Consider the following 24,705-nt stretch of genomic DNA (forward strand, 5'->3'; position numbering starts at 1 on the left):
CTGCTTTTCAACACTTACAGGAAGCCTTGTTCTCTATGAATGAGCATGTGAACGTTCGTTACATATTTAAATTGCTGTTGGGTCAATATCAAACCAGATTCTGAGACCTTGACACTCAAATTACACTTTTTCCCAACTTCGTATTTGTCTCCTTTCTTCCACTTACCAAAAGTGTCATGAAATGATTCCCAGGAATGTCGTGGCGAGAGCGAGCACAACTCATTGGTAAATGTCTGCAGTCATGTTAGTAAAACTTTAGAAGACTGATCTTCAATAGTGTCTTTTCCTGTACATTTTAATGTTTATTCCTTATTGAGCCCTTTCTGTACACACCACATGTGCAGAGTAAATAACTTCTGTACTACAGAACAGTTAGCCTTTGAAACACTCATTGTTCACACTGCATATCCTGAATTTGTTGTGAAGTGAATGCATTAAGATCTTTCACAAGCTTAAACTCCAAGACCATGCTTCCCCGTGCAGTTAGTGCTCATGCATATTGGAAATGTGTGTATGCATGAACTGACATTTCTGCAGCAAATTGGCTACCTGCCTGAGCAATTTTGATATGGAATTGAACACGTGTCGTCACCAAACTCTTTAGGGGATCAGCAAAGGAATATAAGAATTGCGGTGTGCAACACATTGCTCCTATAAACATCTCATTTGATGCGCTGTAAGCTGAACTTTGAGCTAGTAAGAATTTCTAACTGAAAGTTGGGGACACTGTAATTGACAGTTCCATAAAATTGGATTTTAAGTATAAGTACAGGGCATATGCTTGGCTGCCTCGTAAAAAATTCCACTCAGGCTTTATGAAGTAATGTGCCAAAAAAGAATGTTACACCATGGTCTTGTATATTCCCTGTAATACAAGACATACTAAACTTATTCACCATTAGCTTTTTTCACTGATGATTTGCTGATGATTTTTCAGAAATACTTAGATCAGGCAGGGAGAGGTTTAAAGCATTCCTTCTGTTCCATACATTGTTTCATCTTTAGACCAAACAGGAATTCCTCAAGTTGAAAGCTATTGCAAGGCAACTGGAAGTGGCAGTTCAGTAGTCTGAGCAAATTTTTCCTGGTTAAAATTAGAGGACTTCCTGTACTCAGCTGGCACTGCTGAGCAGGCTAAGCAGAAAAAGCGAAAACTCATTGAACATGGAGAATGAGTCCATTAGTAGGTTTTTGAGAACCAGTTTGAGGAATTCTGGCAAAAGTCAGAAAAATGAATATTTTTGAAGTTGTCCAAATGGTGACTTTTACCACAGAAGACAGCAGAGCCTTGTCAAGGTTAGAAATTTGGACTTTTTGCCTGTGTACGTAGTGGATTTACTGGGTGGAATCTCAGCCCTGATAAAAGCAGAAGCTTTTTACCCCATCTTTACTGGAGCCAGGTTTTCCGGATCTGCACAATTCTAAGTGACCCACTTTACCTTCTGTAAACCATCTATGACAGTATTTTCAACACATTTGTAAATCGATGCAGAAGAAAATGGATTGCGCATTTCACCCCTTACTAGCTTACAAAATCTTTTTTAAAAATGAACTACAGCAAAAAGAAAAAAAAGTAACTTTGCGTTTCTGTTTCTGTAAGTAACCTTAAAAAAGGAAAGTTAATTTTTTATTTTTCTTCCAGGAGAACTTGTATCTGTCAAAGGAATTCAGTGTTGTCTAACAAAATAACTGTCTACACTGTTAAACAGTATAAGCACATGTTGAAGTCCCAACTCTGTTTTTACTTACAATGAGTAAGGACTAAATTTAAAGTGAGAAAAGCATTTAAGATTTGTCTGAAACAGAACAAAAGATTGCAGGATGAAGTAGAAATGAATTGAGCCCATGTACTTAAACGTAACTTCTATTTTAAAATGCAGTTTGAAAAAGGAATCTTGGATCATACAAGCCATGTTTTATGCCAAACAACACAAACTAAGTAAAACACAGAGGTGTTTCACTCTCAATTTGCCCTTTTAAGGTCAGAAAAAAGGAAATTGTCACACACACCGTCTCTTGTATATATTATGGAGAGTTGTTATGAAGTGATTATTTTATAAAGGTTATACATACTTCCAAACAATATTTTAAACACTCCTTTTCTTAATCACGTACACAATAATGGCACGCTCTCTCTGTCTAGAGAATAATCTTACTATTAACAGGACGCACAGCCTATACAATTTTTGTATTAATTTAACATCCCTTTGTGATAGTCTAATACTATAAGGCTTCATTCTTGTATTTCATTGCTAAGGGCCTTATTGTTCAATGTACTATTGTTGGGCAAAGATGGTGGCTTGTGCTCAGCAATTGCACAGGGCTCAAATCATTAACAAATTCCTTTCAAATTGGAGTGCTGCCTGTCCATTGAAAGTTTATAAAGTGGGCTGTAATGAGCATCTGATAGGAAAACCCAATTGTCATGCAGGTCACCAGAGAGACACTACGTGTGGGCAGGGTCTGACTGTGGAGGTTTAGATGTGCTGCTGAAAACTGAACCCACAGCAGAAGGAAGGGAAATACTTTGGTGGCCCTGTGAAGGTACCTCGTAACAGGGGTCAAAGATTCAATTTGCTATCTGGACTGGTTTCTTACAGCAGGAACTAACTGTTAGCACCAAAAGGGACTGCCCTGTTGTACACTACAGAAGTCCTTTTTTTTTTTAGCAGTCACAGTTTCCTCCTTCCTCTGATTATGTTTTTGCCTGAATGACCCTTAAATCAGAATATATACCTCTTGGGAACAAGTTAGGAAAATGTAGTCCCTTTTTGCTTTCTAAGGACAGCTAAATTGTTTTTTTCTGTTTATTTCTCCTGAATTTTGCATTTTCTTCATCTGTTTCACAAAATGAATTGGTCATTATTCCTAATAAAACACTTACTTGAACTAGTTTCCATTTACACTTGATATTTTTCTATAGGATGTATTGAAAAGAAGCTGCACAAATGCAAGTTTCAGCCAGGCATTGAACACTATGTAATTTAATTTCTAATAAAGGTCATTCTGTTCTCCAACAGACATCGATGAGTGTGAGACAGCTGGAATATGCATGAACGGGCGCTGCGTGAACACTGATGGCTCTTTCAGATGTGAATGCTTCCCTGGCCTTGCAGTAGGACTGGATGGACGCGTGTGTGTCGGTAAGGCAAGCTTAATGTGTGGTGAGACACAATTAACCAATGCTAAGGCATTAATGCTAGACTGATGGACAGATCAAGTTTGAATGAAGAATTCACCAAATTTTTCATGGATTGTTGGGTGGTAGTTGTAGTGGATGCTACTAGCTCTGGGATATTTACTGTAATAGCCCATTTTGCTTTTTTCTCGTTCCTTTGCATTTAAAGAGAAAAAATGTGTGGGCCAAATCACAAGGTCAGGTAGACTGTACAGCGTAGTACTGTTGGAGGTGAGTAGTGCTGTATCAGTTTTGAGTAGGTAAGAATTTGCCCCATTTCTGTCAATGTAGGATTCTTCATTTGTCACTAAGCTTAAAGATATATTTTACTCTTTCTCCTCTTCTTAAAGTAGGACATGCCAGTTTTTCCACTTCTGCCTGTTTCTTTACAAGTGAAAGATATTTGGGGTGTTTGATTTTAATATTCTAATGTGACTGGCAGCTATTATGGACCAGATTTTTAAAAATGAGAAACATCACACCTGGACCTGAGGAGATCAACTTTTTAAATCCTATGCACTGAAATAGCATTACTGCCTTTTTCTTCGTTTTTTACTAGAAGTTGTTTTTACAAAGAAGGATTTTTCTAGCGGCAGCACATTTTGTGATCTTTTCCGTGTGGAAGTTTTTTCTTTTTCTCTCATTCTACCTGTTTTTCAGGTATAAAATGAAATAAGCTTTAGTGTAGCCTTAGTGGGCTTAATCCAGGATGTTGCACCAGTGGTGATTTTAGCCTTTGTGAGTCAGAGACAACTAACAAGGCTGGGAGGGGGAGATAAAATACTTCTTGTTAAAACCAAATCCATCCTCTAACTCTGAAAGTAAACAGGACTGAGTTGGTGTTTTTTTAAGTTTTGGGACGATACTTGGTTCTAGCTCAAAGATGCTGCTGCTGGGCCTGTCAGGTTGCAAGTCAGTAACGTCCCTGCCACGTGGTAGAGACTTGGTCTGTTTTCCCTGTGGCCTTTTGCTAGTTCAAGGTTAAGTATTGATTGTTCCCCTCGTAGTTCACTGATGCAAGTTGAGTTATGAAATGCAGTAACTAGTTTGTATATCTGAACTCTTAGGAGCATGAGGAACAAGAATTTCCTGTCCCAAGTAGAATGAGGGTATAGGCCGGTAAAAAGCATAGGGAAATGTTGAAGGATGTTTTGTTTTTACAACTATTTTACCGTGGTTATGATACCCAAGCTACATGTAATACTTGTTGTAATTTATGGCAGTATAGTTCCTATGGCATGTTGAAAAGAGATTTCTTTCCTCAGATACACATATGCGAAGCACATGCTATGGTGGCTACAAGAGGGGACAGTGCGTGAGACCGTTAACGGGTGCAGTTACAAAATCAGAGTGCTGTTGTGCCAGCACTGACTATGCTTTTGGGGAGCCTTGTCAGCCCTGCCCAGCGCAAAATTCAGGTATGGCCTATTTACTGGTACATATTCAAATCTAAGCTTTAGTCGATAAACTGTTTTTAGAAAGGTAAAATACACTTTCGTATTAGCACTGCACATCAACATTAGCATTAACCTTCCTAAATCAGAAGGGTTAAATTGTTGTATAACATCCTATATTTTGAACAATCTTCTATTTTGCATGTTGGAGAGGAGTACACTGGAATTATTAATGGAAATATCTAGAGTAATTCATATATATATACATATTTTCAAATCCTTATGTACACCTGTGAGTCAGATGTTTGCTGCTTGAATTCTGTATCCTTCAAGTGATCTGGAATTGTTTATACAGTAACTAGCCTTTGGATAGTCAATGCAAGAACAAATGTCCAGTTAAGTTGCTTGAGAATACTTGAGTCTGTCACCCAAATCCCCACCTAGCAAAGTTGTCTGGAACATAACCTCTCTCTGGCAAGAAAGCAATCTTAATCATTTTCATGGGCAGAATCTGCTTTCAGGAAAGCACTTCTTCCAAGAAGACTGTGCTGACACAGTCTTTGCTGTGAAGCCAGTAAATATACACTGGTTTCACGGAGGTGACTGACTGCAGGGAGCTACTTTGAAGCCCAGCTTTGTTGAGTGATTCTTCTCACTCAGCAAATCTGTTGTTGCAACGTAAAGAAAATATGCTATTCTATATGTAGTTCAAAAGCATCTCATACTAATGTGGTATATGTTTTGTAGGCAAAAATAATTTTAGAATAATTTTTTAAATCTCAGTTTTAATGGATAGCTTTATGAAAAGCATTAGGGAGAAAACCAGTTGGAACAAATTAGGCTGGTTGAACTGATATGAGCTCTTCAGCAGGAACTTGCTGACCACTGTTGTATAACATGCTGTGTTGTTTAGAATAGCAAACTAGGAAGGAGCCTTTCCAGCACCTCTGCTGATATCAATGGGCCCTTATCGTATTGTAGATCTTTTATGGACTCTATCATTGACTTCTGTTTTAGATTTGAATTGCTTTAGCAGAATGTATATGTATGTGGAAGCTTTTTTTCCTGTGTTATTTTACCCATCTTTTCAATTGCTTAAGAAATACCATCTGATGTAGGGTGAAGTGTAGCACATGCTTTAGGCTTTGAGTGGGGAAGGGAAGGTGCAGATTTCTTGTGAGAGCAGCATTGTATCAGAGAGACTGAAAAAAATTCCTGAAAGGAAGACGTTTGTGTCTCTGTGCCCCTTGGAAGCTCTCTGCACGAGTTGCTGCCATGCTAGACTAAAAGTGTTGCTGATGCATGTCCAGAGCAGGTCTGCTTTCACATACAGTGGCAGTGATTATTTGATTGAAGCAGGGGTACATATTCATCTGCTGGTTATGATAATATTGGGAGATATGTTCCATGTAATTTTCCTTAAAGAGAAGACAGCCAATGCCATAAATATTTTCAATATATATTAATTTTAGCAGTGTGATTATTTGGGCTGTTATTAAAGTGCAGATACATTGGAAAATATGGCAACACTTAATGCTACTGTGGCTGTCAGTTTAGTCTGTTAATTGCTCTGAACTCACAAGTAGAACTTGAATCCAGTGGTAACTGAGACATTTGAGATACTTTGATACATATTTTAATTATTTTTTTTTAAGGATAAGAGATCCTTGATCTGTTATGAACTCCTGAAGATACTGCTGCTAAATGGAGTTAAATATGGGCTACGTTTATAGGAAACCTTCTGTTTCTTGGTCATTTTGAATGTGCACCTTGTGCAAGGGCTTGGACATATGAGTTCTGGAGAATCTTACTGTGAATATGTTATGGTTCATTTGTGTAGGAGGGCCAGCATGAAGTTTATGTCTGTTCCTAAATGCCTCAGTTCATCATGTGTTTTCCCTCATCCGTCTCCATGAGCAGATGCAGACCCTGAATCTGCTAAAATGTTTCACAGGTTCAGAACACTGTGAGGCTGTTAATGTTTTCAGAATAATTGAAAGGCATGTTCTTTCATTCGAGTAATTAATTGGCATGTTGTAAATGGTGATGCTGAAAGCAATGAGCTAAGAAAGAATATTCCAGTAAGTATTTTAATATTTTTCCAGCTGAATATCAGGCTCTCTGCAGCAGTGGAACTGGCATGACTGCAGGAGGAAATGGTAAGATCACCTAATGTAATTTGAACTATAGCAGTTCTGGCTAGACCTTGATATCCTTGATTTGTTAGACACGCTGGTGGGGATGATGGCAGGAAGGAATGGGAGGAAGGCTTATTCAAATGGCTGTTTGCATCACATTAGAATAATTTAGGATGAAATGACTGGAGCGTGCCAGTGTGTCCTCTCTGGTGTATGCCATAGAACGTCTGTGAGTGCAGTTATAAAAGAATGGCAAATTTGTGAGAAGTGTTATTACCTATATGACTTAGAAACCATATACCTAAGTCATATTTACACATTTCAACTGAAATAATCCAGAAGAATAAAGCCATGTTGAACTTGAGCTTCTTACATATTTCCATCTGTCAAAAAGGCCAGGCTGACAGAGTTTGGTTAATTACAGAGAAAGGAGCAAATGATTACAGTGAAAGCTTTGTAGTTGTAGAACTGTGAAACTGCAGACTCATAAGTCAGCCAATGCTTGCTAGTAGATTTGCTGGCAGTAGAGAGAGAGGGAAAAGCATTCAGAAAGGAGGGATGTTCATGCTTTGGAGAGCGATACCATCTGAAAATGCTGTGAATCAGGAGATACAGGGGGGCATTAGTACATGTGCCTCTCGAAAAGTAAGACCCCAGTTTAATATCCCAGTTCTTACCTACAGTTTCAAGTCTCTTAAATGTCTGTGGGCTAGAGGTGGTCTTAAGTCCGTGTGAAAGGGATGCTGTTTTCTCTGGAGTGTGAATATATGTATGTGTGAATTCCCTAATTAGAACTACATGATTCTAAATATGGACCAGCCAATGGTACTTGTATTGAAAATGTATTTTTTTCCAGTCTGGAGAATTAACCTCCACAACCCCTCAATAACTGACTCTGGGTTTTTTTGTTTGGTTTTTTTTTTACCTTTATGTAGATATTAATGAGTGCTTACTGGATACTGATCTCTGTCCAAATGGAAGGTGTGAGAATCTGCATGGAACATACAAATGTATTTGTAACCCTGGGTATGAAGTAGATTCAACTGGGAAAAATTGCATTGGTATGAAATGTCCCATTTTTCATTTTGAAGTTTGATGCTTGTTTTTATCCTCTTTCACTTTTTCAGTGTTTTTTCAGATCCACTAGCTGCTCTTCTGATATTTCTGGATGTTTCTGCTGAATTCTTGTTTTAATTTCACTGTTTTGCAATGCTTATAAAATCCTCCACTGTGGAGCTGGAAAGGGCCCATTGTGATCAGTGACTCTGGCAACCAGGCAATAAACATCCAGTTCAGTTAAGTCCATGAACCTGCACTCTGCAATACCAGTGTTTCTCAAAATCAGAAGAAGCCAGATCCTGTGATTAGAATGCACCAGAGGAGGGATGTAGGATCACCAATGTGCAGAGGATTTAAGTGAAACTCCTGACTGATTATAAAAAGATAAGCATCCCATATGCTGCAGAAGGTTTACATGGTTTCTCCCAACTCTGATGTTGGAGAAAATTCCCTTTCAGCTTTCAGTTAGCGCTATTGGTGTAACTCTGTTAAGTGTACTGGCCAGACACAGGAAAACTTACTGTCATTGGAAGCAGCAAAAGAATCTGATGGCCTGGTGTCTCTAGCTAGGGCTGATTTCCTGTGCTGTACAAGTGAAATAAAATCTAAAGCCAAATTTTTCATCACAGAAGAGGTGAAATAAATTCTTCTTACTCCTTAGAGGTGACCAGTGGAAGCACTGTGGCATGGGATAAAAAGAATTCAATAAGTAGCAGTCCAGTCTCTTCTCACACTATCTGGGATGTTAAAAATCCCATTAGATGCTTGCAGACTCCTGTTACAAATTTTAATTCTGGCAGTTCTCTTGTTCCATTACACTGTCCCATTGAAAGCCCATAACTTAAAACCCTTTAGATTCCTTTCTTCCACTCATGCATTGGTGCATTGTTCCAGACCTCCTTTGCACAACTGATTAGAAATTTCTTCTGGTTTCCTGTTAAAATTTATTTGTGACCATTTTATTGCCAGTTGATGTTGTACTAATATTATCCTTTGACTTAGCACCATGTCAGCACTTATCCCTGAAGTATTTATGAAGAATCATCATATCCTTTCTTAAATTCTGTTGGCTAAACTATCCAAATCCACACTTTCAGTCTTTCCATAAAAGCAGAGGCTGAAGGCTTCTCTTGAACACGACTGATCTGACCAGTATACAGTGTGTGGATGAGGTCTGACCAGTGCCTTGTATAGTGGTGCTAGCAATTCTCCACTGCCCCTAGGAATATCCTGCCTAAACTGATTCTAGAGTGCATTAGTCTTTTCTCAAATACATGTTATACTTCGGGATCAAAGTTTAACCTCTAATTGGGATCTACATCCAGAGTTTTCTCTTGTTGATAGCCTTCAACTGATGAGTTCTGGTTTATAGCATGTTATTGTTATTGGTCCCTAATTGCAAAGTTTTGAATACTGGTGATTATATTTCATCTTATTACTCTCATTCATATTGTCAAGATTAATTTAGTCTTGCATGATTCTCTGTATTGGTAATAACTTCCAGCTTAGTGTTGTCCTCAGTTTTTGATCCTGTTCAGTTTTTGTTTCTGCATTACAATGAATATTTTATAGGACTAGTCCCAAGACTGATCCCCAAAAGGCATTGCTAATATTCTCTCTCCATTGTGATTACTACCCTTTTCAATATACCCTACTGTAATCTCTCCTTCAGCCAGCTCTGGAACCACCTTAAAGTTCTTAAATTCCTTCCTGTTATCTCCAACTTACATAATAATTTTATTTGGGTTCTGTATTCTCTGCTTAAACCTTAATAGCTTAAGTCATCTGTGTTATCCCAGTCTAAACTGTCCACTATCTTATTTTTAAAAAAATGAGAGTTGACCTATCTTTGATAAAAGTCGTGCTGTAATTCATCCCATTTTCCCATTTGCTTCTTTGGCTTTAATTATCCATGTCCCATTTCAGTTTCTGCCCATAGTTTATGGCATGCCTTCTCTTCTCCCCATCCATCTGTGAGTTTTCCAGCTGCTCCCCAGCCCACCCTGTTGCAGCCCACATCCATGCTCCATCACAGCTGTTTCCCATTCTTCCATAATGTTCCACCTGGCCCTCTCTCAATTTTTCTGAACTCCTGTGAAGCTTCCCACATGGTCTGTTTTATTCTGCAAATCTCCCTGCTTTTTCTTAGCACTTTTGCTGTTCCCAGCTGCTGCGCTGACCCTCTGAGTCTTCCCAACTTCTCTCAACACTTTTGGAGGCCTCTCTGACTTAGCCAATTGTTGCTGTCTGCTCTCGGGGTCTCTCCTGGTCTTGGTCTTCACCTGCCATTCATGGCCCAGTGCCACCTTCTTCCAACTTCTCTCTAATGACCACAGCTCTTCCAAAGATTTCCTAAGGGCTCTTGAAATTTAGTACTAGCGTTTCTATTTAAATTTTTCACCTCTGAAGCAAGTGTAGACTTACATTGGCCTTGTTAACCATAACATCTAAGACAGTTCAGAGCCAGCTTGGAAAAAATGGTGATTTAAAGACCAGAATGACCAGCAAACCTTTCCAAACCAATCATCTCCTTGTTTCTTTCATGACTGTGGGGGCTGCTGTGCAGGGAATCAGAGACTGCATAAACCTGTTTCACAATATAGGCAAGATGAAAGTGAGATTCTCAGCTTTGTTTTGAATGATAGCGTGGCTGTCACATATTATGAATATATGTAGAAAGGAACTATGAGCTCTTACAAAAGCAAAGCAGTCTGCTAAAGAATAAAGCTCAGGAAAAATTCAACAAAAATAGACAGAGAAGGGTGGGTGTGTTGTGTGTCCCCCCCCCCCCCCTTTAAAAACCAAAATTAAAATGTTTATTTTTCTCTAGGTAGTATTTGTGTGGTTGTGATTCGTAGAACTATTATTGTTTCTGTTATTTTAATGATAGTTTTCATGAAGAAGGAAGGTGCACGTGGGATCTTTAGTGTTACTTTATTTGGTATGGTCGTTTCCATTTGAAATAATTCCAAGCTTGTTGTCTACTAAAAGAATCTAGAAATCTTTTTAGTCTCTCTCCCTTCCTCCCTCCCTCCCCTGCCTCTGCCTTGTCTCCTCCTCCTCTCCATATACACAAAATCTAACAAAATGTGGCTGTTGGGAGGGAAATTCTGTCCTGGCTTCTATTCCAGAAATGTTTGTTTCTTAAAAAGTTCTTGATTTTCATTATAGACATCGATGAATGTGCATTGAACATGCTGCTTTGTGACAACGGGCAATGCAGAAATACCCCTGGAAGTTTCACCTGCACCTGTCCAAAAGGATTTGTATATACTCCTGACCTAAAGACATGTGAAGGTAATTGGTAACACTCCATTTTGTCCCGGTTTTATTCTTACGGGTTGTTCTCAGATTATGCCAGAAAGACTTTGAACCTTGATGAGGATATAATATGTAGAAATAAAAAAAAACATGAGGAAATTATATGGGGAGGTAGGGGAATGAGAAGAGAGAAGGCCAAAATGAAAATGTTAGATAACCTTGTGGAATAGCCTGTTAGGTGTGTACTAGCCCTCTCATTGACTGCTACCAGCAGGCCCACACTGTGCCAAGGGTGAGGGAAACTTGAGAAGAACCAAGTTATACAAATCTGTTACCTTGTGTGGAGAACAGAGCCAGACAGCTCCTAGTTTGAACCCTTTTTGAGCCGCAGACAGGATGTGTATCAGATCATTTAAACAATGCACTCCATTGCCATGAAGCAGGACAATAGCTGGGTATCATGGAAAAATGCGATACTGCTTCCAAGTTCGAAGTTTTAATGTTCTAACGTGTTAGGGTGTCTTTAGGGCACATGCATCATTGGTCTATTGTGAAGAGTTTCATAATAGAAAAACAGAGTATCAGGAAAACTGGTCATGAGGAAAGCTTCTTTCATTTTTCCCTAAGCTGAAAAAGGCCATATGTACTTTTGTTAATGCTTCCTGGCACTAACGGCAGTGTGTTTCTCTTCTAGATATTGATGAGTGTGAATCTAACCCCTGCGTTAATGGGGTGTGCAAGAACACACCAGGCTCTTTTGCTTGTGAATGTTCTCCTGAAAGTACTTTGGACACAACGAGAACCATCTGCATAGGTATTTATTCTTGTGAAGATTTTACGTTTGCTGGTTGAAAATGTCCAGTGACATACAAACATCATACACTAAGTTTAGGAAATATTTTAAAATAACTTGTATAGATAAATCTGGTGGAAAAACGTTAAGAAACAATGTTAACAAAGTATTTGTTTTCACTATTACTGTGGGTACAGTGTGGCTAGCACTTGGGAGCGGGGTATGCTTCCATGTTAAATTTGAAAGAGAGATGAGATTTTTTGTAAGAAATACAGAAATGCCAAGACTACTTCTTCAGGACTATGCTCACCAGCTTAATTCTTCCTGCAAGAGAGGTGGACATGTTCTCGTTAAGATCTGCCCTCTAGAAAGGCCCGTTTTCTATTTGAGGTGGAGCATGAGTAAGTTGTATACAGTCCAGACCAGCTCAAGAGCAGCCATGGACAATGCTGTGACTCAGATACTCTATGGACTTGTAATTTCTTCCCTTACCTGTTCTGGAGGGACAGTAATTTATAGCTGTTGCCTCGTCAGTGAGGAAAACTGTAGAACTAGATTTCCGTCTGATCCTTAGCTCTCTCCTGCTACTTCCTATATAGGAGGATCACATATCCAGACTGGAGAATCTAATAGATTAATGGAAGATCTAGGAGGGGCTCATATCTACACCACTCTTCTACATGTGCCTCTAATCTAAGTCATAATAAATACAGTGACTCAGATCTTGAATGGTGTTGAGATATTCCCTGTTGAGGCCAATAAGCATGAACTAGGATTTGCAAGGGCTCTGTGCTGGGATGATTTCAGGCTATAGTCCAGCATAAAGAAGGATAAATTTCAAGAGCTTCTGAAATAAATTCAGATCTGATGTAGTAAGTTATAATGAAAGGATGATTCTTCTTCATGGTTAAATTCACATGCGTTTGCAAATATATTAATGTATAATGCTAAACAATCTGTATGACAATACACTGTTTTTTTTCCAAACAGAAACTGTTAAGGGCACCTGTTGGCAGAACATAGTGGATGGAAGATGTGAAATAAATATCAATGGAGCAACTCTGAAGTCCCAGTGTTGTTCCTCACTAGGTGCTGCTTGGGGAAGCCCATGTACACCATGTGAACGAGGTAACACTGTTCATTTTCCTCCGGACCCTAGGATTTTTCCTATTCTGAGGGTGGTCCAGATTATTGTCATAGAAGTTTGGGCACAGGCTAGACAAGCAACTTGTACTATCAAGCAGTCATTCAGCCTGAAAAAGGGAAGTCTTAAGTATTTGAGAAGTAGAATGTAGCTATGGAAGGTTCTTACTCTTGATTTTATAGTGAACATTTTACAAGTTTAAATTCTGAAGGGAAGGGACCACACCTACAGTCTGTAACTTGAAGTATTACTTTAGCATGTTTGTCATAATTAGTGATCTAGAGTTCCTAATGATGTAGCAATAGATGCATGTTCCCCAGAGCTCCTAAGAAAAATGTTTGCAACAAATGGATCTTTGGTGTGGTAATGGAGGGAGGAGAGGGAGTAGCCCTTGTTGTTATACTCTGTAGATTAACTGGTGACCTAGAGAATCATACAGTTGATCAAGAAATGGGTTGAGGTCTCTGCATATTCACTTGATAATTAGGCTGAACTGTGGGATGAGCTGGGAACCCAAGGGTGAGCCAATGAATGCAGAAATGTGTGTGGGTTGTCACTTCTATATGCTGAAAGCTGCTAGTTTGTTCAGCTCTTTGGTTAAGTTCACCCTGTATATCTTAGCAGAATTCATCCTCATCCATCCGTGGCAAATAGAGCTGTAATGTGCCGTGATCAAGTTAAATGAATTAATTGATTTGAATGAAGCAAGAATCATATAACCACTTTCGGGTTAGCTAGCTAAGACACATGGGAAGCAGAAGAGGATAATGGCTGACACTATGTAGTTTATGTAGTTGCCCCATCTTATCTCTGTTATTTCAGAAAATACTGAGATACTGTGTAAGCACTTAGACTTCTCATAGCAATCAACTGTAGATAATATTTCACATGATCAGTTTTGCACAATAAGATAATGGTGAGTTTTGGACTGTAGCATTCTAAAAGTTCATTTTGTTTGTTTTACAGACCCGATATGTCAAAAAGGATATTCAAGAATAAGAGGAACATTGTGTGAAGGTATTTATTGTTGCTTTAACAGAAATCAGAGCTTGAATGAAAAAATGCTGGTGTTTTGATTTAAGTGGTTAATTTAGCATAGAGGAACACTGTGCCAAATTTTTACCTCCTGTAGTTCAATTGACTTCATTAGAGTTATGTCAGGGATGAATTTGCTTTCAGTTTGTTTAGTATTCCTACATGCTCACAGTGTATCTTAAAGCACACACTTGCAAATATAGTGTCTACCAGTGTAATGAGATGGTACTCTCTCTTCAAATACTGTTTACTGAGTAACCTATTTGGGCGAAGTATGTATCTTATATATGTTATAAAACATGGCATTATTGGTACAGTGGTATGACAAATCATTTCTATACTTAGAAAAAGAATGTTTAAAAACTAGATTTGACATGAAAGTGTTTTTTGCGTTGTTTTTTTTTCCCCCCTTAACCTTGGCTTTCTTCCACGCAACATTATATGAAATCAGACATGTTCCAAAGCTTAGTTTCATTGTCTTATTAAAAAGCACAAAAAAAAGGCATCAGGACACAGTTAAACTTTGGTTAAAGAGGAGATTAAAGATGTTTTAAATGTGTAGCTTTTTGCTTGGTATGAGATGACTCTATACTATTCTGTGAGAAATGAAGGTCCCACCCTATTTCATCTTCCTTTGAATTGATTTGAACCCCTGGAAAAGTACTGCATATTTCCATAATATGCAGAAGCTCAGTGTCTCAAACTGCTGTGGGTCAGCCTGACTGACAACATCTGACATGACACTGCAGTTAAAATATTTTTTTAAAATTACTCCCATATGTAGCTTCCATAAAGAAACATTGTTTTTCCCCTTAACAAAAAATAAAATAAAATTTTAAAAAAAAGAGGAACACCCTCACACATATTCTTTGCTTTCCAAATTATGACCGAATACCTTGGCATGTCTGTGCTGCAGACCCACTGTACATAACTTATCTGACCTCAGCAACACTTTCTGGAGTGTGTAAGCGAAAGAAAAGAGTGGGGGGGGAGGGAAAGTGGCCCCACCTATCTTTCTTCACAAGGAAAGTCTTAGAACATTTTCAACACTGCTGGGATGGAAAGTTTATCCTTCCAAGATGTAGCCATAAGTGTTTTCAGCATTTCCTTTACCAGCACTTTGGATTACATCTATTATATGCTTTAATCTTTCTCATTTCCATGGTACCTGGATAGCCCTGGATTTTTCAGAGGGGTTTCCCCTGCTTTTAACGTACTGAAGCCGTATTTTGGTTTCAACCAACATAAGCATTTTTCAAGGCAGAGAAAGACCTCTAGGAAATGTACTGGCAAGTGAGAGACAGGGCAAGGGAGTAAGCTTCATTCCCAAAAGGTGATACTCAGTTCTCCCATACACAGCCCATGCAAAATGAGTAATGGACCTTGTGCAAGGAAATAAGCAAGCTAAATTGGCAGTGTTCCTCTAGTTTACGGGTGAGCCCTGGAGTTGTCAGCTGGAATATTGCTCACAGGCCGTGAGCTGGATTTCAGTGGTTTCTAATAGTCCACTGGCTTTACTTTCTGCTTTCCAGTCAATATGGGCCATTCATTTATAATACCTGTTCAAGGGCAGAGGCTGCTGATGTCCACCCCATATTTATCCTCCACCCTGCTTCATGCGGTTTGAGAGCTGCAGAGTCTGTCTGCACCAGGAACGTTGTCTGGAGGCCTCGCGAGTCCAGCCTACCCTTTTCTTGATTGCCCTACACATGAGTGCTCAGCTATAGATTGTCGGAGTCATTCTTTTTTCATTTCTTGTTCTTGTCCTCTCCTGTCTTAAAAATTGTCATGCTTCATCTTGGGCCATATTTAATACTGGAGGCTTTTTCCTAAAGGGACAGTCGTGAAGCATATGATTTTCACAAAAAAGTGGGAGGCCCCCACATTTAGGTTACTAAACATTTATTTATGCCCAGGCCAAGCTAACACAGTTAATCAAATTATCCTGATCCAAAAGTATAAAATTTACCACTTAAATATAATCTTTACTTAATGAAGCTAAACTCTGTGTGCAGTCTTAAGGAGTTTATTTTAATCTATATAAAGTTACTAATTGCTGACAAGGCCATAGGGCCAGATTTCAAACAGTGCTGTAGTTTCGAGACAGGCAGAGGTGTGCCTGATAAGACACAAACATTAAAAATAAAAAAAAAAATATTAAAACCCAGTAAAAAAATACAGCATACCTTAATCTCATTGGAATAATTTATAATCTCATTATGCACTTGCCTTTGTCTGTCTTTGCCCATTTGCTTCAAAAGTCTGGCCCACAGTGAGTGTGAAAATTGATATAATCTTTAAATGCCTCTCCCTTTTTTTGTTACTTTTGAGTTTGATTTCAGTATATGTAGGAATGGCAAAAAGCAACGTGTATTATTTCCAATCATCAGCAGTTTTCTGTAATTAATTGGTTCTGGCTGACTTGCATAGGAAATCCTAAACCTTTGGAGTTTTGTCAAGGCGTGTAAACTGCTGTAATTTTGTATTTTACCTTAAAAACAAACATTAGAATGTTCATATTTTTTTCTGATTTGTTCAATGCTAAATGATATTTATTAGCATGCTAGTGACTACTTTTATTCACATTTTGTTTGGAAATAGATGTAAATGAATGTGAGGTGTTTCCTGGAGTCTGTACAAATGGGCAGTGTGTCAATACCTTGGGATCGTTTGTCTGCCAGTGCCCTAATGGAATGACTTTAGATGCTTCTGGACGGACATGTCTTGGTAGGTATTAATTCCACTTACAGGTCTCCTAGGGAAGAACAAATCTGTATGGTGACCAATATTTGTGCTGTATGTGTTCTTACAAGTAAGGAACATTATTTTTGTCCACAGAAGTAATTTTCAAATGGAATCAGTCAGGGGCATGAACTTCATTCAACTAGAATATGAACAGATTCCAATGGTAGTAGCTAAAGCCCATCACCATCTGCTAGCTAGTGAATAGCATTGCTTGAGTTCTAGATTGTTCATCTGACAACTCCCTACACATAATCTGTGCTCTCAGCACTCTTCATCCGCAACCTCACTGAAATCACTGAGTTTGGAAGGGTCGGGGAGGGGAAACTACTGTGGGCTGGGAGTCAGGTGTCTGAGAAGGGATATGGTGTTCCTAGCCACACTGTATGCCTTAATGGAGGGTGCAACAGAATATCAAAGTTCTGTATGCTGTCCATCCAAAGCACCTTTGTCCCTTCAAGACAGTAAATGTGTAAGACATCTCAGAACAAGACATAGCTTGTAGTAATTAAAAGGCCCTATATATGTATGGTATGGTAAGATGGAATGCTTAAAATCCTCTTCTGATCCAAAATCTACTTCAAGCGTTGAGCACAATTTTTCAGAATAGTGCTTCAAATTTACTTCAATGCTTAATTCCTGAGTTTAGCATTAATATTTTGCTGTTAAAAATTATGCAGAGTGCTTGGTACGCTCCTGTAAGTCCATAAAAACATGAAGCAAACTGTCCTGTGAAGGGATTCTGGAAAAGGATTCCTCTGCGGTGAACTAAATTTTCTCTTTCTCTCTCAACATGTTGTTCAATTGCCCAACAGACATTCGCTTGGAGAGTTGCTACCTGCAGCATGAAGATGAGCAATGCACCTCTCAAATACCAGGCCGACACCGAATGGATGCTTGCTGCTGTTCAGTGGGGGCAGCGTGGGGCTTTGAGTGTGAGGAGTGCCCTCTGAAGGGGTCACCTGAATTTGAAGCTCTTTGTCCTAGAGGATCTGGGTTCTCTACTAAGATAGAGATAACTGGGAAACCTTTCTCTAAAGGTATGTGATCCTTTTGTGGTTTGTTGCCAGCGAATCCTGCTGGCTTTTCATTTTACTCTTCCCTTGGACAGTTTCTGTGGGTTTGAAGATTTCAGTGACAGTCAGAGATTTCACTTGCCATAAGACACGTTTGAAAATCCAGTTAGATTTTATAGAAATTAAGGCCAGAATAAAACATAAAATAATCTAGTCTGTCTGACAGACCATTAAATACTGTATTATACTGCAGCCTCAAAGCATTAAATTTGTGTCCCTGCTAGAGAGGTTAAATTGTGTCTGACTTTGCCTCCTGTGTTGCACCTATTGGTGCGTATGGCTGATGGAGTAACTCTGAAAACCTGGCACCCTGAAGTACAAGAACTGGAACAAACTGAGCAATCACCTTTGGATGTATTGAAAGAGCAGTCCTTACCTGTGCAGGGTGCAATAACTTTAATTCTACTGTGGAGCAGGCAAGGGAGGGTGAATAATTTTAGGAATTTCTTGTGGAGCTACTTGGAGAAGTAAAGAAAAATGTTTCCAGGATGATAGCTCAAATCAGCAGAATTTAATTTACTGTAAACCAAGTATTGTTATGAGTGTTATTGGTAAACTTCCAGCATTAAATGGAAATCACACAGCAATATCCTAGCATCATGTGCTGAAAGCCATCTTTCTGGAGTTGCCAGTGGGGTTAAGCTGGACAATGTCAGAAGCACAAATTGATGTGAATATGTTTATAAAGAAAGCCCATTACCCCATAAATTAAACATTCTGAAGTCTGAAAGGAGGAGAAAATACATATGAATGACAATTGCTGCTGTTAGTGTCAGCCTTAGTTTTATGAACAGTTACTAAGTCATTAATTATCCATAAAGAAAAGTGACATATGCTTTTATTTATGCTCATTATGTTTTCTGTGACTCATGGAAGTCATGTTTTTTTCTTGGAAACCAGAAGACAGAGTGGTTCTTTTGGAAGTTCCCTTTGCCCTTGTAGGTTTGATCCTCTGTCCACTGAAATCTTACTGTTAACTTCTGTGAGCTGCAAATCAGATTCTGCAGGACAAAGGGAAGACTAATATTTTCTGGCAGAAAGTGCTCTTGGAAGTTCCAGTGCCGAGTGTCTCTTTGTTGGTCAGGTAGAAGTCAGTCTTGGTTTATGTAGTGTGATCTACAATTTTCCCAAAAGGAGGGGTTATTGTTACGAGAAAGGATGAGCTCTGAAGTTGACACTGTTCTTTTGTGCACTGTTTTTGTATGAAATGATGATATGTCCTCACTGTTCCATTTTTAGATATCAATGAATGTAAAATGGTCCCCGGTCTTTGTACCCATGGAAAATGCAGAAATACCATTGGCAGTTTTAAGTGTAGATGTGACAGTGGATTTGCCCTTGATTCTGAAGAGAGGAATTGCACAGGTAAAGTGCATGGATATGTGTCTCATAACTTTGATTTGAAATGGAAAAACTAAACTCCTTTGAAAATATGGTGGGTGTGTTTTGTGTTACAGATATTGATGAATGCCGCATCTCTCCTGATCTTTGTGGCCAAGGCATCTGTGTCAATACTCCTGGAGACTTTGAATGTGAATGTTTTGAAGGCTATGAAAGTGGATTTATGATGATGAAAAACTGCATGGGTATGTTTTTTTATAGATCACAGATGTGCAATAGTATGCTATGTATGGTTTATTTTTTGTTTATTTTGTATTTTTTTTTAAGGTTTGATTGCACCTGGGTTTAGGCCCCTCTTATTTTGTGAGTCTTACTGAAGTTCACTTTAGCTTGATTTCCACCCCAAATGTGAATTTACTGCTTCTGCAGGATGCCAAAGCATAAATGAGTGAGGGTCAGAATTTTAGGATGTTAAGTTTATCCCCGCAATCCCCATTTTGCTAAGTGGGACACCATCCTGAACTTTGAAATTAGACTAGATTAAAATTTAGAAGAAGCCTCTTTTAATTCTATTTTAACTGCACTGTGGTGTGAAGGATAACTAGCTATAAGAAAGGCTCCAGAGCCAATCTAAAGAGACAGTGCTGTGATGGGTAGCAGGCAGTGGGGAGGGATGGGCTCTCGCTGTTGCAGTGCTGGCCCCTGCAGTGATGTGCCTTCCCTTCTCCCCACAGACATCGACGAGTGTCAGCGCAATCCCCTTCTCTGCCGAGGTGGCACCTGCATCAACACGGAGGGAAGTTTTCGTTGCGATTGTCCTCCAGGCCATCAGATATCACCAAACATCTCTGCGTGTATAGGTGAGACATACAGGCAAAATCACTATCGTGCACAGCTTTTTGTACCTCTCATGTGCTGCACATGCATTTATAATGTTTGCTTTAGTATCATTTTCATTCAGACCTAAAATGTGTTCCTGTCTTCTTTCGCAACAGACATAAATGAATGTGACCTAAGCACCAGTTTGTGCCGAAATGGACGTTGTGTCAACCTGATCGGAAAATATCAGTGTGCTTGTAACCCTGGATATCAATCGACACCTGACAAGTTATACTGTGTTGGTAAGGACAAAATCTACACAGGATCTCTAGTGAACGGGGAAGATAAAACAAAAGTTATTGTTCCATTTTTAGTAGTTGTATAAAGCATTTTTAATGGTGGTTCACAAATCTAACACAGTCTGTCAAAATAATTTGCAAAATACCCAAAATGTGCACTTCCATTATTGCTAGGAATTAACACAATTATGGCAGCACTACAGTTCACTGTGTTATAGCTTATTTTCTCCAGTAAATCAGTCATGATACATAAAACAGCATACTATTTTAAATGGCCTAAGACTTCAGATTTTGATCATTAAGAGGGAGTGCTGTGTTAAATCCTGAGTTATGTATTTTAGTAAAAATCAGCATTTCTGACAGACTATGGAGTAGAATCATGTGGTTCAATTGAAATATTTCCTAATTTGGTCTGCAACTGTCTCAAATACAGGGCCTTTCCAGTAACTTTTTCTTTAAAGCCACATTTTGTAAACGACACTTAGCTTAAATCATGTATTGTGCACTCTTATATGCATACATTCTATTGTGCAACACAAAAACACATGAAAAGTCCACTGGCTTTAATTCTGCCCAGTTGATATTTTTTTCCCTTGATCCTTATAAAAACTTTGCTGCCTTCATGATACTGTGGTAACCCAGCAGTTATATTTTTATGTGCAGAAAGAGAACTGTAGAGGTATTTGTATATGCAATCAGGTAATACCATCTTTTTCCCTCCCTGGTTTGCCTGACATCCATCCCCATGCCTATATTTCCAAACACCTGAATGAATGTTCAAGGAGTGTACAAATACCAGGTGTAGATTGTGGACCGATGCTGTTCTGGAAAGCTGACTCAAAGTGTGTCCTTGAAGTGTACTTTACAGTATAAGGTGCTGTGGGGTTTAACTGTAATTTTCTCCTTTTTAGATATTGATGAGTGCAGCATAATGAATGGCGGCTGTGAGAACTTCTGTACAAACTCAGAGGGCAGCTATGAATGTAGCTGTAAACAAGGCTTTGCACTCATGCCAGACCACAGGACATGTACTGGTAAGAGAGATTTTGGGAACTTTTCTGCTGGAAGTGTTTATTTCAATAGTTTAAAAACGGAGCTTCTTTTTAAGATTAATTCTATTGTAACAAATATATTGGAAAAAAAAAAAAAAGTAGTAATGCATGGAAAGTGAAATTCTTTTTCTAAGTAAACATCTCCAAACTAATGGAATTGGACAACTGCAGACTGAATTGGTTTGAAGGGAATTGATTCTTTATCGATTCAGAAGGTGTACAAGTTGATTCTAAGTTTTGTAACAAAAAGCTGTCATTTTTTCAGTAAGAGAGAGATTTTCTCCCTTAAGGTATTATATTAGATGTGAATCCATAATGTGTTGAAGTCAACGGAAACGATCATCATAAACAGAAGCCAAAATGGTCTGCATGTGTAATGTATGGTTATATTTGAGACAAAATAGACAGGAATGCTAGAAAATGAGCTGATTGCCTTGTTCTGTGGTTGTGTGTTACCAGCTTTTAAGCAAGCAAGAAAGTTACTATCTTTAGTTCTTTGTTTAGTCAAATGCAAGCATACTGCATTACTTCAAAACTGAATGACTTTCAGACAAACTGAAATCTGAATATTTCTAGTATGAATCTTTCTTAGGAAACAGCTCTAATCAGGATTTGCGAGAAAACTTTCAGAGCTCTGTAACAGTCAAATGTTCTCCTTTAGGAGTCTGGGAGTCATAATCCCAGTAAGTGAATTGTAGTCGGTGATTTCCACATAGGTTACTGGAAAGATAATTCTGTCCTACTCTTCTCTTCTTGCTGCACAACCACTGGCCTGCTGAGGCATGTGAATTTTTGCCAGCTGTGTGCCAATTCCATTCAAGAGCTTATTGAGAAGCATAAGAAAATTAACAGGGTTAATCCCTTGGAATAGAATTGCCTGTATAGTTGAACAAATGGAGGGTTTTCTATACTGAATTAATAGAGAGAGCTCACATTTAGAATTTGTAAATATTTATAGACCTCTGACCAGGGTCTCAATTACCTCGAGGTCACCCACTACCATTCCAAAGGATAAAAGAGCCTTAAAGCATAGTTAAATGTAGTTTGCCCCCCCATTGTAGCTTACACTGGCAGAAAGATGTAAAGTAGCCGATCTTCAAGCATTGGACCCTTGTTCAAAGAAAGAAATCAACTAGAAAAAGTGCAAATTTGGCTGACCCTGAAATTAAGTATTTTAAAACCTAAAATATTTAGATTAGAAATAGTTTGCTTTAGGTCAAGTTTCTGAAAAAGGCAAGATAATACAAAAACATTGGTGTTTGGGGCACTTTTTCAATGCAAAAATAAAACCAGTTGACCAAAATAGTGCCTCAGCCAAAATCAAAACCCAAGTGACAGGATTAGAAGGACATGAGAGGGAAGGGAGGAGGGGGGAAGCAGGGGTCTCTGAGCCACTTTTCTGTTTTCATCTTCTTGGCTTGACTGGGAACCAAATGACCCAAGTGTATACTTGGACAGTCTTAGGGATCTCAAGTCTGCTGGCTAGAAACAGTTCTGTGCTTTACTCCTGCTTGCCCTTAGCCACCCAAAGACTTACCTAAACCCAAAACCAGAGTGGATCATTTAGAGCACCTTCCTGTGTATTAAACTAAAATCTTTGGAATAGGAAAGTATCATCTTTCCCTTCTCAGAATTAAAAATGGAGAAAGCAATTGCCTGTGCTGTGGGGCAGGGACAGATTTCTCAGTGATTTGTCCACATGTTAACTTGACCATAAACATGCCCATAGAAGTTTGTAGTCTGATGTTACCTGGGTGAGGAATAAAAAAGCATCTGATCTTAGTTGTGAATTTTTGCATATTTATATCCAACCTTGACCCTGAAAAATAGAATTTCATTCATAGGCAGCCAGTAATAGCTATTAGCTATTGATTTTCATACTCTCCTCTAAGAAGGACTTGTATGCGATAGCCAACACATAAAAAGGTTTAAATAGCAGAAACACCAGATACCTGTGGATGTCAAGTCAAACTCTGCCTAAGAAAATATCTAGAAATGTGAGGGGTTGCCTTTACCAACCTTTAGTATCTAAAAATGCTGCTGCCTTCTCTTGAAGAGACGTTAATTACATATATAAACATCTGGTGAATATTCAGAATCTGCATGCTGAAATTTTGCCTCTACCCAAACTGCGTGAAAAATAAGAAAAAATGTATTTTGTGACATTTTCTACTCATTGTGCTGAATATCTGGTTTTATTGCAGTAGCTGGTTTTGCATGGTACAAGATACAGTAGTACTGTGACCTGAGTATGTGAAACTCCTATTTTACATTTTCAGTTTGTTGTCTGTGTGAACATGTCTTTATCTTTAACATCACACAAAGCTAGAAGCCATTACAGAATATATTTCTTGATAATAGAGCTGGTAAGAATGCTGTTCAGTTCAGTACTAGGTCAGGTTTGAATTGGTGAGGTTATGCATAAATAATCAGCTCAATTAGGAGAAACAACAGGTTCTTTGTCAGCTGATTTTCCCCCAACTGTGAAATCAGTACAGTGACAGGTTAGTAAATAAAGTTCTTTATTTCTGTCATTATTATCCCCATTTCTAGAGCTTAATTTTGCATTTTAATTCAAATTCCATTCCAAATTAACATTTTCAGGCTAATGTCCATGCCAACATTATTTGCTTGTTAAGATGAACAGGGACTGGTCAGCCTTCTTCCTTGTAGAAGCTGTGTATCCACACAAGCACTAGCTGCTAGAAATGCAGAATAACGAACATAATATTTTAAGTTAAAGTGAGTTCATTTTCTGCAGCTGCATAATTACTGCAATCCACAATAGACGGGTCTGATAATGAGTTACACCCTTTGTCTTGGAGAGGGTTCCTGAATCTTGTCCTTTTTGTGCTGATTTTTTTCCCATGGTATCACTAGGCAGAGTTTCTGATTTTTGCTCTTGCTGGTCTGAGTTGGTGCTGACACAGGGAGATTCTAGGGATTTTTACAAGGAACACTAATATAACCCTAGGGACTCTGAAAGATTCCAGACCTTAGCATGGCTGCATTAATATAATAAAGTATATGCAGCTTGGCCCCAATCAGTGATGGCCAATTTAATGAATTGAGAAAACAACCTACATGCTAGAGGATGTTCAGTCAGCTGAAATGCTAAAAAACTCCAGTAAAATCTCTTAGTGAAATAAATGTATGTACTGTAATTATTCGCATCGTGAGTTTGACTCTGTGTTCCAGTTTGTCACCACCCTTGAGACCTGTAGAGGTATTCTGCATGTCTGATGGGTTTTTTAAGCTCTGTAAAGTCCAATATTTTTGTCACTGAATTTGACTTAGAGCTTCCATTGACCTCAACAATGATGGATTGTATCCAAGAATCTCCAATTTTATGTGGCCATGTGGTGTGACAAAGG

At 38.6% G+C, this 24,705-nt stretch overlaps 1 protein-coding gene across 1 annotated transcript in view; it reads left to right on the forward strand.

Moving 5' to 3' along the window:
• FBN1 (fibrillin 1) overlaps positions 1 to 24,705 on the forward strand; it is a 157,391-nt gene that overhangs the window by 81,453 nt on the left and 51,233 nt on the right. Inside the window, 15 exon segments of the mRNA XM_040601426.1 lie at positions 3,021 to 3,143; positions 4,444 to 4,596; positions 6,678 to 6,731; positions 7,646 to 7,771; positions 10,941 to 11,066; positions 11,725 to 11,844; positions 12,814 to 12,951; positions 13,934 to 13,984; positions 16,604 to 16,729; positions 17,560 to 17,784; positions 19,060 to 19,185; positions 19,278 to 19,406; positions 19,896 to 20,021; positions 20,157 to 20,282; positions 21,191 to 21,313. Coding sequence (XP_040457360.1) covers positions 3,021 to 3,143; positions 4,444 to 4,596; positions 6,678 to 6,731; positions 7,646 to 7,771; positions 10,941 to 11,066; positions 11,725 to 11,844; positions 12,814 to 12,951; positions 13,934 to 13,984; positions 16,604 to 16,729; positions 17,560 to 17,784; positions 19,060 to 19,185; positions 19,278 to 19,406; positions 19,896 to 20,021; positions 20,157 to 20,282; positions 21,191 to 21,313 — 1,872 coding nt within the window.

The sequence above is a fragment of the Falco naumanni genome, chromosome 7 (assembly GCF_017639655.2).
Source record: "Falco naumanni isolate bFalNau1 chromosome 7, bFalNau1.pat, whole genome shotgun sequence".
Taxonomy (NCBI): Eukaryota; Metazoa; Chordata; class Aves; order Falconiformes; family Falconidae; genus Falco; species Falco naumanni.